This window comes from Citrus sinensis, chromosome 7 (assembly GCF_022201045.2).
Source record: "Citrus sinensis cultivar Valencia sweet orange chromosome 7, DVS_A1.0, whole genome shotgun sequence".
Taxonomy (NCBI): Eukaryota; Viridiplantae; Streptophyta; class Magnoliopsida; order Sapindales; family Rutaceae; genus Citrus; species Citrus sinensis.
Genome location: NC_068562.1, coordinates 1,057,208 through 1,074,736, shown reverse-complemented (window position 1 = coordinate 1,074,736; position 17,529 = coordinate 1,057,208). Strand labels below are relative to the sequence as shown.

At 35.6% G+C, this 17,529-nt stretch overlaps 3 protein-coding genes across 6 annotated transcripts; all 3 read left to right on the top strand.

Annotated features, from left to right (window-relative positions):
* Positions 1-2,032: 2,032 nt before the first annotated feature.
* LOC102621430 (uncharacterized) lies at positions 2,033-4,888 on the top strand. Its single transcript, XM_015526017.3, has one exon. It carries the CDS (start codon positions 2,616-2,618, stop codon positions 4,605-4,607), a length of 1,992 nt encoding a protein of 663 aa, XP_015381503.1. The 5' UTR covers positions 2,033-2,615; the 3' UTR covers positions 4,608-4,888.
* Positions 4,889-7,070: 2,182 nt separating this feature from the next.
* On the top strand, positions 7,071-10,225 carry LOC102621724 (ferredoxin--NADP reductase, leaf-type isozyme, chloroplastic). 2 transcript variants are annotated; one of them, XM_006466891.4, is made up of 10 exons: positions 7,071-7,392; positions 7,488-7,722; positions 7,880-8,013; positions 8,243-8,321; positions 8,488-8,579; positions 8,709-8,786; positions 9,010-9,072; positions 9,586-9,820; positions 9,919-9,996; positions 10,150-10,225. In XM_006466891.4, exons 1-9 carry the CDS (start codon positions 7,291-7,293, stop codon positions 9,984-9,986), a joined length of 1,086 nt encoding a protein of 361 aa, XP_006466954.1. In that variant the 5' UTR covers positions 7,071-7,290; the 3' UTR covers positions 9,987-9,996; positions 10,150-10,225. The 2 variants fall into 2 exon arrangements, with proteins under 2 accessions (XP_006466954.1, XP_006466953.1); XM_006466890.4 differs by having other exon boundaries at positions 9,919-10,225.
* A 956-nt stretch (positions 10,226-11,181) lies between these two features.
* Positions 11,182-15,934, top strand: LOC102622196 (cold shock protein 1). 3 transcript variants are annotated; one of them, XR_008056514.1, is made up of 3 exons: positions 11,182-12,514; positions 13,465-15,274; positions 15,381-15,934. XR_008056514.1 is itself a non-coding variant. In XM_006466892.4 (2 exons), exon 1 carries the CDS (start codon positions 11,720-11,722, stop codon positions 12,494-12,496), a length of 777 nt encoding a protein of 258 aa, XP_006466955.1. In that variant the 5' UTR covers positions 11,182-11,719; the 3' UTR covers positions 12,497-12,514; positions 13,465-15,934. The 3 variants fall into 3 exon arrangements, 1 of the variants encoding a protein (XP_006466955.1); XR_008056515.1 differs by having other exon boundaries at positions 13,465-15,552; positions 15,673-15,934; XM_006466892.4 differs by having other exon boundaries at positions 13,465-15,934.
* The last annotated feature ends 1,595 nt before the right edge of the window (positions 15,935-17,529 follow it).

The window sequence follows — 17,529 nt, the reverse complement described above, 5'->3', positions numbered from 1 at the left end:
CAAAAAAAGAAAAAGAAAATTGACCGAACCAAATATAAAGGTCAACAGAATTTTGGAATTGATAAAGTCGTGGCTTAAGAGTTAAGAGCATGAGAGACGTCACGTTAACATGTTTGGGTGTCGCTAATGGTAAGCCAGCTATTGGGTTCTAGTTTTATATTCTTTTAAAGGGAAAAGGACACGTATAAATTTAGAAAAATAGTGATGGAAATCTTCAAATTTTTAATAAAAGATATCAAGACCTCACTTTTATTATATTATTTTTTCTCTATCAACTAAAATTTTTTGACTCTAATGTTCTATAAAAAAATAAAAATATAATAGTAAAATAAATTTAACAATATATACATTTAAAAATAATTTCTTTAAAATATTATTTGCAATCTTATATTACATTAAACTAAATTTTAAAATAAATAGAAACACAATATTAAAATAAATGTATAAAAATTTAATATTTTTGATATTATACAAAATAATTTTAATATTATTATTACATGAGATATATTTTATTAATTGTAAAAACTATTTAACCTAAAGTTATTTTTTTTAGTCAATTGAACCAAAAGATACTAAGGATGGCAATATTTCCTGTTGGGATGGGATCCTAAGGGATCTCATTTCTTTTGGGACATGATTAGGATATATTTTTTGTCCTAAAAATATATTAAAGAGATGAAAATAAATTTTTTTTTTATCTCATTTGCATATACGAGATAGGATTGGGATTGAGAAATCCCATTCCATTGCCAACCTTAACTGTTGATTTGGTTTATTTTTATATTATTGAATTATTGAATATTTTAATATGGTTGAAGTTGGTTACTATTTAAATCTATAGTTTTTTAAAGTGTAAATCTTAATATTGACGCGCAATAGAAGCAAACAGACAAATAAAAAATGTTAGTATAAAATTATATTGTATTCGAACATGTATGTAGTCAAAATAAAACTATTATTTGATTATTCTACTTTATATTTATTCAAGATTTTTGCTATATTGAATTATGATGATCCTTAAAAGAAAAAAAAAAAGAGTATTAACATTTTTTATTGAAAACATCGAGATTTACACAGCATCTCCCCAAATATCGGGATTATAAGTGTCCATTTCCCTTCTTTAAATCAGAAATGACATCAACATAATCATAAGACCCATTTGGTCATTTGCTATACAAGATTCTCTCTATTTATCCCACCATACATAGAGCTGCCATCTTTCATCTCCATGATAAAAATTGAGTGGCTACCTAGGTTTTTTTATCTTTTTCCCTAAATAATAAATTATTTTATGAAAAATATAATAATAAAATTAATTGAGTGACTTAGCTTGTTTTGTTGAAACAGATTAATCCAAACACGATCCACTAATTTGACTAAAACTTTATATCAAAAAAGAATCCAACTGTATTTTCTCAATTTCTACACAAATTAATAAAGAGAGAGAGGGGTTAAGAAACTAAACTAAAATAACTGCGCGAATAAAAGAAAATCATGCAATCTTCTTTCATAGTAAAATATTTTAATTATATTCACTTAAAATTTGTAATAAAAAACTTCCAAAACCATTAAACATTCAAATAATCAACTCTTAGTACTTGAAAAGCAAATTTGGCAACAACGTCTCTACATAATCAATCGGAGTAAACACAAACCAACACAATTTAGATCGGCAAATACTTTATTTTGATGGATTGGTTTAACTACCCACAAATAAAATTTTGAAAGAATCATTACAGAATTAGCTAAATGCCCACCACATACTGGATCTTATTATTTAATACAATTAATTACCAACCGTTATGCGGCACTCTTTCATTTATTTTGTCATTAATAACGTAACTCTAAATGAGAGGCAGAGAAAAAAATCAAATGGTGAATTAAACTCCCTGATCAAATGAACAGAAACAATGAAGGAGTGGTTGCATCTTCCGTGTCTCCTGTCATGTCGTGTAATGAAAAGATAGAATTGTATTGGAGCAGTAACTGCGAGTGTGACATATATGTATGCATCAAGATGCATGTGAGCGATACTCTGATTGGGCAAACAATGGAATCGGATGCCATTAAAATGAGAAGTATTGTAAAAGCGGTCGCCACTCACCAGATCAACGCTCACCAGACATCAAAACTGGCATTTGCCAAACGAGGTTATAAACAAAGAAAAGAAAACGCGTTTGACCTTGTAAAGCCCGTCCATCATTCACTCACTTTCACCGTGAACATTGATTCCTTGTTCTTCCAATTTCTGAATCTTTCTTTCTTTCAGACTACTACCACTACATCCTGATTTAAAAACCCCCCACAAAGCCCAACAACACACAAAATCTTGCCCACATCAGACATAACACAAAAACAAAGGCACAACTTAATAAGTTGTTAATTCACATTTCCAGCTCATTTGCTCAAATCTCAACTACCCCACCACGCCCCTCCATCATCTCCGCCTTTCAAGGCTTAAGGGGGAAAAAAAAGAACAAAACAAAAAACCCACAATTCATTCAATAAAGCATTTGTTTTTGTTGTTCCATTTCTTGATCTGTTTTGTGTTAGTAGTGAAGGCGGGTGATAACTGGTAGAGGTTCAAGTTTTGTTTGTGTCCGCTGTGACATAAAATGGCGGACAAAGTGAAGCAAATCTTGGCAAAACCGATCCAGTTAGCTGATCAAGTGGTCAAAGCAGCTGACGAAGCGACTTCAATGAAACAAGACTGCGCCGAGCTCAAATCCAAGACTGAAAAACTCGCGGCTTTGCTCAGACAGGCTGCTCGAGCTAGCTCTGACCTTTACGAGCGACCAACGCGCCGCATCATCGATGACACTGAACAAGTCCTGGAGAAAGCTCTGTCCTTGGTAATCAAATATCGCGCAAATGGTATCATCAAGCGCGTGTTCACAATCATCCCAGCTGCTGCGTTTCGCAAAATGTCTTCCCAGTTGGAGAATTCAATAGGAGATGTTTCATGGCTTCTTCGTGTCTCGGCTTCAGCCGAAGATCGTGATGACGAGTACTTAGGCCTCCCGCCAATCGCTGCCAACGAGCCAATCCTCTGTTTGATATGGGAACAAGTTGCAATTCTTTATACTGCAGGGTCTCTCGAGCACAAATCCGACGCCGCTGCATCGCTTGTATCCCTGGCGCGTGATAATGATCGCTATGGCAAGTTGATTATCGAAGAAGGTGGGGTTGGTCCGTTATTGAAGCTAGTCAAAGAAGGGAAACCAGAAGGACAAGAGAATGCTGCGAGGGCAATTGGGTTGTTAGGACGTGACCCTGAAAGTGTCGAACACATGATTCATAGCGGAGTTTGTTTGGTGTTTGCGAAAATCCTCAAAGAAGGCCCAATGAAAGTGCAAGCTGTTGTGGCGTGGGCTGTGTCTGAATTAGCGGGTAATTATCCTAAATGTCAAGATCTTTTTGCTCAACATAATATAATTCGCTTGCTTGTTGGTCATTTGGCGTTTGAGACTGTGCAAGAGCATAGCAAGTATGCAATTGTCAGCAAGGCCACCTCCATTCATGCGGTTGTCGTTGCGAGCAATAAGACTAACAATGCAAATGCCAACGGCAGTAACAACAAGGTTATTGATGATGAGGACAAGCAGTATCAGAGCCGGATTCCTCATCCAATGGGAAACAAGACGCCTAGTCAAATGCACAATGTGGTTACAAATACAATGGCAATGAAGGTTGGGACCAAGCCGGTTCAGAAGCAAGGAAATGTCATAAATCAGGGTACCGATGTGAAGAGTAATGGTCAAGACAACAACGTGAAGCAAAATCATCAGTCTCAGCATCAGCATGGTCTCTCAAATTATGGGGCTAATACTAAGGGAAGAGAACTAGAAGACCCTGCAACTAAGGCTTACATGAAAGCAATGGCAGCAAGAGCACTTTGGCATCTTGCTAAAGGAAATTCACCCATTTGTAGGAGCATAACTGAGTCTAGAGCATTGTTATGTTTTGCAGTTCTTTTAGAGAAAGGGCCAGAAGATGTTCAATACAATTCTGCCATGGCATTGATGGAGATCACAGCTGTGGCAGAGAAAGATGCTGAACTGAGAAGATCAGCATTCAAGCCTAATGCCCCTGCCTGCAAAGCTGTTGTTGATCAGTTATTTAGGATCATTGAAAAAGCAGATTCCGACCTCCTCATTCCCTGCATTAAAGCTGTTGGGAATCTGGCCAGGACTTTTAAGGCAACGGAGACAAGAATGATTGCTCCATTGGTTAAACTTCTTGATGAGAGGGAAGCCGAAGTTTCAAGGGAGGCTTCAATTGCTCTTACAAAATTTGCGTGCAGTGATAACTATCTCCACTCTGATCACTCCAAGGCAATTATTAGTGCTGGAGGGGCAAAGCACCTGGTTCAGCTTGTGTATTTTGGAGAGCAAATTGTTCAGTTATCGGCATTAGTCCTTTTATGCTACATTGCATTGCATGTACCAGACAGCGAGGACCTTGCACAAGCTGAAGTGCTCACAGTGCTAGAATGGACATCAAAGCAAAGTCACATGACACAGGATGAAACGGTAGATCCGTTGCTACAAGATGCCAAAAGTAGGTTGGAACTTTACCAGTCCAGAGGTTCAAGGGGTTTCCACTGATAGAACCAATTATTTATTTAATGTAGAGTCTAATTGGTTGTTTCAGCCAAATTTTTTCAGTTTGTTGTTTTGTTAATGTTCCATCATCCCCATGGAGTGTACATACAATCAAGTGTTGTTATGTGATTGTTTAGAAGTATTCTGAGTCATTTAAATTGAAAAAGTAGCTGCTTGCTTCTTTTTGCTTTTTGTTTCTATTGTTGATAAATATCTATTTGTAAACAAGGCCAGAAACCCAATGATGATCCGCTTGGGGCTTGGCGTATCATTATATTCTCTCATATTCAATTCAATATTCATTTAGAAACTTTTTTTTCCCCAATTGAACCGTAAAGTGCTGATTTTAGCAACTCTGTACATGTTATGTTTTTCATATATGTATGTATGTATGTATGTATACATACGAAATTGGAACGTGATTTTGCTGACCTGGGATTTTATTATCAGGTCAGCTCCAGATGTGGGCTATGGCCATCGCGAGGAGAAACATTCAGAATCAGCCCCACGTGTAGGACACTTTCAAACTCAACCGATTTGATTCCGTCAACTGAATTACCTCAATAACTTACACTTCACACCTAACACGAAAGTGTTTCGACCAGTTTACTCGGCAAATTTCTGTGCAACTCCAAGAGGTTAAAGGGTCTTCGTTTGACCATTCTTTTAAATGTCACTCCATCCTTATCGAATTCAGCCTTATAAATTATAACTTAATACGCAGTCTTGATTTAGTAATCTGGAAATTATAAAGACTCATGTCATCAGAATGCAGGGCGGATATTGACCTTCGAAATTGCAGAATAAAACTAAAGGAACCCATTGAATGGTCAATCTAATTGTTAGTCAGCAGTCAAACGATTCTTAATGAGACCCATTGAATTGGAACCATTTTTTTTAGAAAAAATGCAGAGATTTAATGGGTATACATCTGATCTAAAGCCATGTAGGCAAGTCACGAGCAGGGTGGAAATATAAATAAATAAATAAATAAAAATCTCGGTTAAACTTCAAAGAAAAATGTAACACAGAGCAATGTGAGCTGCAAATATGAAGATATGATTTGTAGCCCAGCAACCGTAGACAGAATAGACTCAATTGCCAAACTTTAGATCCAGACGTGTGAAATTAAATACATTATTACAGCTTTTAAGGAGACCAACTGAACTGATAGATGAAAGGGCCAGTATTAGAAAGACAATGAAGAGTGGAAGTGAAGATTGTCGTTTTAGTTTTCTACTGCAACCAAATTAAAGCACTGAATTTGTAGAACGCTGTCTATTGTTGTATTGATGACCGACTGACTACTTGTAACTTGATAAAGATGAGCTCAACTGCCTAATTTATTGCAGTAAAGTCAACAAGCCTATCCTCATCCAGAGTAGAGATATCACTTCTGCATCAACAATAGCTGAAATTACCAAAATCTTATGCCTCTCTTGCTCTTTCAAGCTCTTAATCAACATTAATAAATTAATATGGCACGAATCACCCAACAAACATAAAGTATCCGTCATGATGATCTTTTAAGACGAAGACAAATCACTTCAATAAAATGGCATAAAGAGGTTTCTTTAGAAGTAAAATAGGTGTATTGAGTTCACGAGTAGTGCTATTACCACCACCCGAAAGTCTTTATGATACCCCCTTTCGATTGAGTTTGCACAAATAGCCCAAGACAAAGTTAATTCTTTTTTAATTGAAATTCAATTAAGCACTTTTATATAATTTTTTTTAACAAAATTTTTACTTTTTACGGCTACACAATCTCATAATCTAAATTATCTTTCGAAATCTTTCCGGAAATAAAAATATAATTTTAAAAATAAAATAAAACTATTTAAAAGAGCATTCTAATTGAAAATTCATTGAACCTTTAATTATTTGGTTTTCTGAATTTTTATTTAAAACCGTGTATACATTAGAAGAGTTCTAATATCACTTTACGTAAGCCCACAAACTGATCGGAGACTCCCGACCCAAAAGGTAAAGAGGATTCTAATCTTGTGCAAAGCTAGATACACCCATCATATTTCCCAAGGGACCAATTGACGTGGTAGGGTTGTGAGGCCCAGCCCATTCAAATTTCTTCAAATAATTTTTTTTCCAATATCAAACTGTGTGTAAATTTGCTATTTGTTACAGTTTTTATTTTTATTTTTGATAGATACTATTTGTTACTTTTTTTTTAAAAGTAGACTTCAGTAAATTCATCATTTTTGGAATTTTTATTTGGGTATTATTTTTCTAACCCTATAAAAAAATATTATTTTTCTATTCGGAATAAAAAAAAGTTGATGAATTATACAAATAACTGATGGTGTGCAGTGAGAGAAAGGATACTGTCACTGTGGTTCAGGTTACTAGATTCACTTAGCAGTCCAAATGCCCATTAACTAACAGATCTTCATGGAACAAATATCAACCGAGACGACAGCATGTCCAAAAACAAAGTGTGAGAATCATAGATTTTACTCATAAACTTATCCTTTCATAAGCCACTGCATTGGCTTTCCAATCTCCTCCACCCAATTCAATATCCATAAACACAACCCACTAAATCAAATACACAAAAATCTCAACCTTTTCTTTTTTCTCATCTCACTTCTTCACTTAAAAACGTCAACACCCCTTTAAATTTTCTTCTCTCTTCATCTAAATTCTTCTTTATCATCACTTATCAATCATGGCTGCAGTGAGTGCTGCAGTTTCTCTTCCGACTTCCAAGTCCACTTCGCTTCCAACCAGAACCTCTATCATCTCTCCTGACAGAATCACCTTCAGAAAGGTAACAGTTTTGCGCTCATGCATGGTTAGACGGCTGCCTTCTTTATTGTTGAATTTCAAGTTTTTTTTGGGTGAATGTGTTGTGGCTTTTTTCAGGTTCCATTTTACTACAAAGATGTTTCAACTGGAGGGAGAGTGGTTTCTGTCAGAGCTCAGGTTACCACTGAGGCTCCTGCTAAGGTTGAGAAAGAGTCCAAGAAAATGGAGGAAGGTGTTATTGTTAACAAGTTCAAACCTAAGACACCTTACATTGGCAGATGCCTTTTAAACACTAAGATCACTGGTGATGATGCTCCTGGAGAGACCTGGCACATGGTCTTCAGCACTGAAGGTATGCCAAAACTCATCATCTTCTTTCGTTATATGTGAAGCTGAATTAGATTTTTTTGTTGATCGGTTAAAGTCATTAGTTTGATACCCTTAGCTTGATTGATAAATGTCAAGAGTTTTCATATTGTGCTGAGTGGCTTATTGGGTTCTTAATTTAGGAGAGGTTCCCTACAAAGAAGGGCAATCAATTGGGGTGATTGCAGATGGTGTTGACAAGAATGCGAAGCCTCACAAACTGAGATTATACTCCATTGCTAGCAGTGCCCTTGGTGACTTTGGAGACTCCAAAACTGTGAGCTTCTTATCCCCAATGGTTCTTACTTTGTTTGCACAAAAGTTTTTTTGATTGCATAAAATATCTGGGTCCTCAGCTCGTGTCACCTACTGCTTGCATATTCAGCACACATGACACATGCAAATCTAGTTGATCAATGAATATATCTCATTTGTTATCCTTTTTTTTTTTTTTGGGGGTTAACTTGCCTTTATGTGATCGTATCTGATTACTGCCACACACATAGGTTTCTTTATGTGTGAAAAGGCTTGTGTACACCAACGAAAATGGAGAAATTGTTAAGGGAGTCTGCTCAAATTTCTTGTGTAAGAATGCCAAACTTCAAGCTTCTCTGTTTAATTCTATGTATTTTGAAAATGGGGGCATTTTAGGCTCTCATTATAGTTTAAAAATATGTAATAATATGCTAAATACAATAAAAGATGCCTCAGTTAATGTAACTTTTTAACTCTTGAATATTTTCCCTTTCAGGTGACTTGAAGCCTGGGGCTGAAGTGAAAATTACAGGACCTGTTGGGAAAGAAATGCTCATGCCAAGGGATCCCAATGCTACAGTCATCATGGTATTGTCCACAATACTAACGTTAAATAAGTGCAATACAGGAATTTAATAGATCTCACCCTGTTTTTGGGTCTAATTTCTGTCATTTGATTTCAAGGCACTGTTATTACTATTTTTCTTTTAATTGCAGCTTGCAACTGGAACTGGAATCGCTCCATTCCGTGGATTTTTGTGGAAAATGTTCTTTGAGAAGCACGAAGACTACAAGGTAGAATGAATTTACTTTTCTGAATAATTTCCTCATACAGCACTGTATATCTTAAGCAACCAACATGGTTGTTGCTTTCAAATCCCTTGGTCCAAGATCTTAAAGAACTAATTCGTATCTTTGTGGTTGCTTGTAGACTGTCATTAATTTCATGTTTGGCACAATTAAGTATTTATTGTATTCAGTGGTGCTATTTTATTAACCAATTTGGTATCCTTTATAGTTCAATGGTTTGGCTTGGCTCTTCTTGGGTGTCCCGACTAGCAGTTCCCTACTCTACAAGGAGGTGAGCAACATTAAGTTTCCTAATTAATCATATTCACTTTACTACTTGCTTTTTTGTTATCAAATGCTGAATAGACCTGTTGATATGTGTTGGGGGGCTTAGCTTAGGATTTTTAGGTATTCAATCCAAAAGACTAGCTTATTGGGTGGAGTGATCTATCCTATTTATTAATCCAAGTATCCTCATTTTATTAGCTAATGTGGGACACAACTCAATAATCCCTCCTTGAGTCCTCAGAGAAACCACTGCCAGAAGCTATCACCAAACTCTGGTCTTTTCGTTCGACACACCTGAGTTGTTCAACCACCATATTCTGGTTACTAGGGTCTATCTCTGATACTAATTGCTAGGCGGGGCTTGGCCTAGGATTTCTAAATATTCAACCTAAAAGACTAGCCTATTAAGTGGAATGATATATCCTACTTATTGACCTAAGTATCTCCCTTCTACTAACTAATGTGGGACACAACTCAACAATATGAAAACTAATTTTTCTCACATTGAATGGAACAGGAGTTTGAGAAGATGAAGGAGAAGGCCCCGGAAAACTTCAGGCTTGACTTTGCAGTGAGCAGAGAACAAAAGAATGAGAAGGGTGAGAAGATGTACATTCAAACCCGAATGGCTGAATATGCAAATGAGCTGTGGGAATTACTCAAGAAAGATAACACTTATGTGTACATGTGTGGGTTGAGAGGCATGGAGAAGGGAATCGATGACATTATGGTGTCATTGGCCGCTAACGATGGTAATTAAAACCTCCCATAAATTCTAAAACCTTTGCTAATTAAAGGATTCCAGTAAATTATGCCTCTAATTGTGTCTTTAATTTGCTGCATTTTCCAGGCATTGATTGGCTGGACTACAAAAAGCAATTGAAGAAAGCTGAGCAATGGAATGTTGAAGTCTACTAATGCTTTACATGTACAAAACATCCCTCACATTTTCATTTTTTTTCCTTTTTGTCCCATTGTATGATATTTCCCTCTGCACTGTGTAGATAGGTAGACTATTTTCAAATTTTCTTTCTATTTTTGTCTTTTTTAACGGAGCAATTTACGGCTATTGTCTCTACAGATTTTTATTCTTGAGGGATCACGTATCTTGCAAATATATATTTGGAGGCAATTCAACTTGCTCAATTTTAGCATTCTGCCATGGACTATTGCAGTTACCAGGCTTTAAAGAAGTAAACAATTTGCTACTCAATTACTATGAGCCTTCCTCTTGTTATCTATTATATTATACGCAGATTCTAGAACCTCAGGAATTTAATACTAGATTACTGTGAATTTAATATAGGTTTCGCCTTTCAAAAAAAAAAAAAATATATATATATATATATATATAGGTTTCGAGGATCACGTGTGAAATTGTGTATCCAAGTCCCAAGATTTTAAAAGTACCTTGAGCTATCTTGATCAGTGATATCAGCAACAAATTAATTAATATAAATAATATATTCAAAAGAGAATTAATTACCTTTTTGTTTTAGAATAATACTTTTTATTAATATTCTTGAAGGTATTAATAAAAAATAATAATTTATCAAAATAACTTTAATACAAATTTTTATATTATTATTTTATTTTAGAATTAATTTAAAATAATTATTAGTAAGATTGTTATAAGGATATTAATATTTTTTAAAGTTTGATGATATTAATTTATTTATAAATAATTATTAGTAAAATTATTCTATATGTATAAAAATTACTAGTTTTTTCACACTGGAATTTATTGATTAATTTGCTAATTAAATTTTTTTTGTAGATAAATCAATTAATTTCAAGAAATTTATTAGAAGGATATTTTGTTAAAAAAAATAAAAAAGTAAAGGTAAGAATATAACATATTTAATTACAAAAGTGTTTTGAAATCCTTTTTAAAAAACTTGGGAGTGCCAATTATCATTTCTCCAAACTTTTGGAGTATCAATATCCTTTTCCCTAATATAAATTCATAAGCATACTACTACAATAATAATAGAAAAAGTGATTGACTGAATGGATACTTATTTTTAAATTTAATTATGATAGTGTAAATGAAAAGTCTCTAATATTATATTTTTTTCACCAAAGGAGAAATGTACTTTTATGCGAAAATTAAAGAAATATTTTCGTTTTTAAGAGAAATAAGTTTTGAGGGTAAAAAAAGAAGAATAAAGATTATGAAATTAGAGCTTTTCAAAAAGAAAAAGAATAAAGAAATGAACCATTAAAAATCGAATAAAGAAATAAAGCAGAATTTTATTTTTTTAAAAAAAAAAAAGGGCGACGCGGATGCGGACGTGGACGCATCAACTGAAACCAGGCAACTTCTTTCGGTAAACGAATCAAGGGACGTTAAAGTCTTAAACAGAGGGGTTCCAAATTGTAGTCAAAAAGTTCAAAAAGGTCTCCCACAGCAGGCCCACGGAGCACCAAATCGGGGTCCACGAAGCCTTATCAAGTACCGTAGAGCACCAAATCACAATCATGATGATGAGAGCAACGCAATAACCGTGTAGAGGAAGGACTTGCATTAGGGTTTCTCCTTACTTCTCCTCCTCTTTATATCCCTTGTTCAATCGGTTCACTTAGATCACGCCCTCACACGAACTCGAAACAATCTTATCCGTTGGATTTCATCTCTCCAACCAACGGCAATGGCGCAGCTCACGAGATCGACTGGCAAGGTCACGTGGTTCGACGGTGCCAAGGGTTACGGCTTCATCAGGCCCGACGACGGTGGCGCCGATCTGTTCGTTCATCAGAAATCCATCAAATCCGACGGCTACCGCACGCTGTACGAGAACCAATCCGTTGAGTTCGATGTCCAGCTCGAAGCCGACGGAAAATACCAGGCACTTGACGTCACTGCTCCCGGTGGCGCCCCCGTTCACTCTTCTAAGAACAACAACACCAATAACAACAGTGGCTACAACAATAACCGTGGAGGACGTGGTGGCGGCGGAGCTGGATTTGGTGGATACTGGAAAGGCAACAACGACAGCAGGAGAAACAACGGCGGCGGTTACGGTCCCGGTGGTGTCGTGTGCTACAATTGTGACGGAGTGGGACACGTGGCGAGAGAGTGTACGAGCAATAGAAGGAACAGCAATTATAACAACAACAGCGGTGGATGTTATAACTGTGGCGATCCTGAGCATTTTGCGAGGGACTGTCCACGTCAGCAAGGCGGAAGCAACAGTTACAATAACAACAGCGGCGGCTGCTTCAAGTGTGGTGGTTACGGACACTTGGCGAGGGATTGTATAACCAGGGGAAGCGGGGGTGGAGGCGGTGGTCGGTGCTATAACTGTGGGAAGTCGGGGCATTTGGCCAGAGACTGTGGAGCCGGAGGCGCAGGAGGTGGTGGTTCGTGTTTCAACTGTGGGAAGCCAGGGCACTTTGCGAGGGAATGCACTAAGGTTGCGAACTGAAAAGGAAAAGGAGTAATGGTAGTAAATATTACTTCTTAAGCGCTGGTTTAATTTTGGGGTTATGGGCTATACATAGTGAGGGTTTATGCGTTTTTGTTTCTATAGCCGCCTAATTTTGAAGAGTAATTCTTCAAGTTTTGATGCATATATGAGGTGGTTATGATAGGGTTTCTATTTTTTTTTCCTTTCTAATATTGGTATTGGTGACTTGGGGTGATGTTCTAATTCAACGGTTATATTTTTATTATGCTTATATTCATATCAAGTGATATTCTGGTGGTTTTACGATATGATATTGTTCTGCGCCTCAAATTTGCCAAAGGGCTGGGTATTTGCAGTTTCAGGCTTCTTGTTGAATTTGCTTGATCTTGGATATGTGATTGCTGCTGTGTTTATAAGAAATAGATGCAGCTCTTTGTGTAGAAATGGAATTGTCTAAGTAGCCTCAGGGTGAATCTAAGACTCTAGTTCACAATGCCCTGTAACCTTAAGCCCTTATGTGTAGGACTTGGTGTACTTGGTTGTGAATGAATGTTAAATTTGGACCCATCTTCACTGGTGAAGGTAAATTAAGTCAGGAAAGGTTTCTAATCACTACAAGTCTACAACCTTGACATTTTCTCAGGTGGACTTGTAATTTTATACAGGGCTGTAGTTTGACAATATCTCTAGGGGCTGTTAGGGTTGTAACCAGAATGCCCTGTTTGCTTGTAGTCTCATATCTAGGGTAATATTTTAAATAAGTTCTGCAATCATTAGGTTAGCTAAATTCCTCTGTTTTCAGTTTCCACTACACAGGTTTTTGTTTCCATTCCAGTAGGATTTATTGAACACCTCATCTTCTCTTTGCTGCTTCTTGTGCTTTGCTCTATTCTTCTCTCTTTAATTTAAAGATGTGCTAACCCTTTATTAGGTGTAAAACGCCATTTGAAACAACCATAACATCGATTTTGTCATATTGATTTCAGACTTTCAATGAGTGATTTTGATCTGGGCTACAACCCCATCAGCTCCTACTCCACTCCTTCTGAGCAGCCTTTAATGCTTTATCCATTTTTCCCCCACTTTTTTTTTATGATGGAATTCATATGTATGATGCTAAGTTGAGGACATGCTAACAGTCATGATTTTATGTTGGCAGCAAAGAGCATTGTGTTGAAATCATTAATTTGAGAATTAGCTTTTGTACTTTGAATGAATTATATATTGGATCCAGTTATATGAGTGAACTGAAGTACTGAACCTTGTGTAAAAGTGACTGTAAAAGTGACTCCAAATTTTCTCATATCAAAGGCCTAAGATATTGCTGCTTCGCGTGAAATCAGTGAAAGTGTTTCATGGATTTGATTAATTATGATCTCTGTGCATTCTAATATGCACATAGCATGTGGAAGGAAAGTAGAAGCTTTTATTTTTTAACAAATAAGAAGCTTCTGTGAGAATTTTCTGGGTAAGACACGTTAAGATTGCGTTTATGACTTTATCGGCAAATGGACTATGCGCAATGAATGCTATTGATTATATTTTCGTGCATGAACTTTTTGTGTGCCGTTGCGTTTGCGCTGTAGGTTAGCAATGCTCCATTGGAACTTGGAAGTGTTTCACAATAATTAACTTTTGAAGTACTTGCAGTTGATAATTACTTGCAGAATACATTGATGCCCTGACAATGCAAAAATGACCTGACCCAAATCTGGGTACATGCAATTAGTCCGAACCGTTTGGGCTGGGTTAAAACTCTGTCGGAAGTCAATCGGATGACTTTTAAGTATTGGGCTTGAGTGGCCTTCGAACTAACATGGCGTGCTACTGGTACTGGGCTTCAGAGTTTTCCAATCCAGTAACCCCTAGGATTTTAACAGGACATTTCCCTTTCCATAACCAGTCCAGTTCCGAGTTCATTCTGTTTTTCTATGATGGTTGTATTTGTCAAGTTGTTTACTTGTTTCGTCGGCATGAAATGATGGTTTGTATAGGATACACTTTGTCAATTTGAGATGATTAACGAAATGCTTTTTTAAGGGAAAAGAAATGTCATTATTAAGAAGCTTTTCAACCCTTTCAAGGGACGCGATCTTTTTTTGCCTATTTGGATCAAATTTATTGGTTGTTTTTTTTGTTTTTTTTTGGTGCCATTGTACTCTTCAACAAAAGGTATAGCGCTTGAGTTTCTCTCTCAAGCGCGCACACACATTTACTAAACATCCGAATCCTTATCACTGGTGATTGATTGATGGAGGCTAAATTTTAGATGAAGAATTTATTTTGATGAGCAACTCATTTCTTGCACTTACGTTGGTCATGTGGTCATTCCTCATTCATGATTTTGCTGTCTACATATAGCAGACGTTTATGCGAACACATTTTTGAAAATTGTTTTGGCTGAAGAGTGAAAACTGAAAGGGAAAGACAATGATGACAAGCAATGACAATTTTTTTTAACATCTTTACTCATCGAAATTCTATCAGGAGCCTTTATCAACGATAATAATGACGGTAGTCGACTTATTGTTTTGACGAGTGGGACCGCCGTACGTCCTGTTCCGTGATGAAACACTGGTAGATTTATCAAACAAGGAACAAATTGCATCCCCTATAATACACGATTAATTACTTTTCGGTAATTGTAATGGCTTGTTTTGTTTACATGATAAGCCTTGTAATCGCGTATTTATGTGGAACTTGGCCGCAAGAGATTTCAGAGCTCTCCCAAAATTGAAACACAAACTTCGGCGCCATCTATTCAGTTGAATATTGGATTTGAATTAGACTCATCAGGTAACGACTGCAACAAGATAATTAATATTCATGCATAGTTTTAAAGTTGGATTGTAGTGATTATTCTTTCCTTTCACATGCTTGATGAGGTGCTCCACGTGATCAGAAGCCCTGGCATTTCTGATTATTATACACAACCGACTCTTGGAGTAGAAGACAAGACAACTCTCTTCATTTTCTAGATTCAGATAGCGTGATGAACGAGGGGCGTTGGACAAAGCAATCAACCATTGGTCCGATTTTTGGAGTCTTCAAGGCACTTGAATTTTGGAAGAACGGTCCTTTTTTTTTTTTTTTTCTTTAATTAGAATCTGAAGCTTACCAACTTCTTTCGTACACGAGGCTTGAGAGATATTGGACTAGAAATTAGAAACTGATGGGAGTGCCTTTTGCATCAGGTACAAAGGAAAGCCTAACCGCTACCGAGTGGGAAGAGGGGGGTAGAAGATTTTTCAACATTCCGACCGATTCCAATTTCCATGGCAGGAGGTATATTGGGTGTGCATCAAACAATTTTTGACTCAAGCGGTTAATTTGCTTTGAATGAAGATAATGCAATCTTATTAGTAGGGTAATCTTCTGTTATACATCTATCTTTCTTTCTTTCTTTCTTGACAGTGGTTAATATGCTTTGAATGAAATGCAAAATTAATATATATATCTTTGAGGGTCCTTGTGAAATTGCTATGGAGATAATTCAAAAATCATTTAAAAAGTTTAAATGGGTTGCTAATTTTTGTTTAAAATTCATTTTAGCAAAATTAACTTATCTTACATTAGATTTTGGTGCAAAATGTGAAAATCCTTTATTTTGAGGAGATCATTGTTTTGTTGTTAAAAAAAAAAAACTTTTTATCGCTTTATCTCATGTAATTTTTATAATACTTCATTATTTTATTGACGTATTCAAAACATAAATTAAAAAAAATTATTAATTTATTAGAAAGATTTAACTGATACCAAAGTTTGTAAACGCAAATATTGAATTTAAATATTTATAATAAATTAACAAAACTATATAAAAATTTTATACTATTTTGACTATTAAATAATTGTTAATATTGAAAAGAATCTACGAAATATTTATTGTTCCAATTTTTGACTTAATAGATAAGTTATATTTCTGACTTCGTTTAATTGCGTCGTGTTTGGCAGTTCACAAGTTCTAATACACATTAGAAGGCAATTGGAACATAATATTTGCAATGGGATTGGGTGGTCATTTCCGTATAAAAAGAATCGAATAATCTAACTTCCTCTGCCTAGAACGAATAAACCATCGACGCCATATCTGAATTTGGAGCCGTCCCCTCTGGAATCTGAAAATTAATCAATCTGCAAAGAGAGGAGAGGTTTAATTAAACTTTAATTCACAGCCCCCGAATTAAAACACCCCTCGCATCATCCCAAAAGTCTCTACTCTCTATACCCCCATATAATTTATACAGTGTACATGTATATTTTTTTTAATGTAACCACCCTAATGGGTAACATCACTAATAGCTTCCTGGTTCCTACAAAATGAAATTGGTGACATAGACAACGTCATCTCTTATATTATTCTTACCGAGTAATTTTTAAAAACCTCCCCTGAGGTTTGGGCTTGTTGCAAGTAGATGGCGAGAATTGATTTATTTGTAAAAAACCCCCTACCGTCAGTTAAGTTTAACATTGACCGTTAGTTGACCGTGCAAAGACAATATTACCCTTAACAATAGTTTGTAAACAAAAATAACTAAAAAAAAACCAAAATTATTGGTGCAAAAAGCACAAATCCTATTTTTTGACAATTTTATCCTTGTCAATTCTAAAAATTTACAATATCATAGGTAAAGATTATGACTATTTCATTTTAAAATTTTAATTTTATCTTTCTTGTAGGAATTTTAAGGAAATATCAATAATTTAAAGAGGATTTTTTAATTTTTTAATTTTAACTTTTTTATAGGAACTTTAAGAAAATATCAATAATTTAAAAAGGGTAAAATAATTAATAATTTTGATTTTTTTTTTAGTTATTTTCGTTTATAAACTATTGTTAAGGGTAATATTGTCTTTGCACGGTCAACTAACGGTCAATGTTAAACTTAACTGACGGTAAGGGGTTTTTTACAAATAAATCAATTCTCGCCATCTACTTGCAACAAACCCAAACCTCAGGGGAGGTTTTTAAAAATTACCCTATTCTTACCCCCACCCCTAAGAAACCAAAGAAACTAAATAATAAAATACACCATACTCAAGACTCGTACACG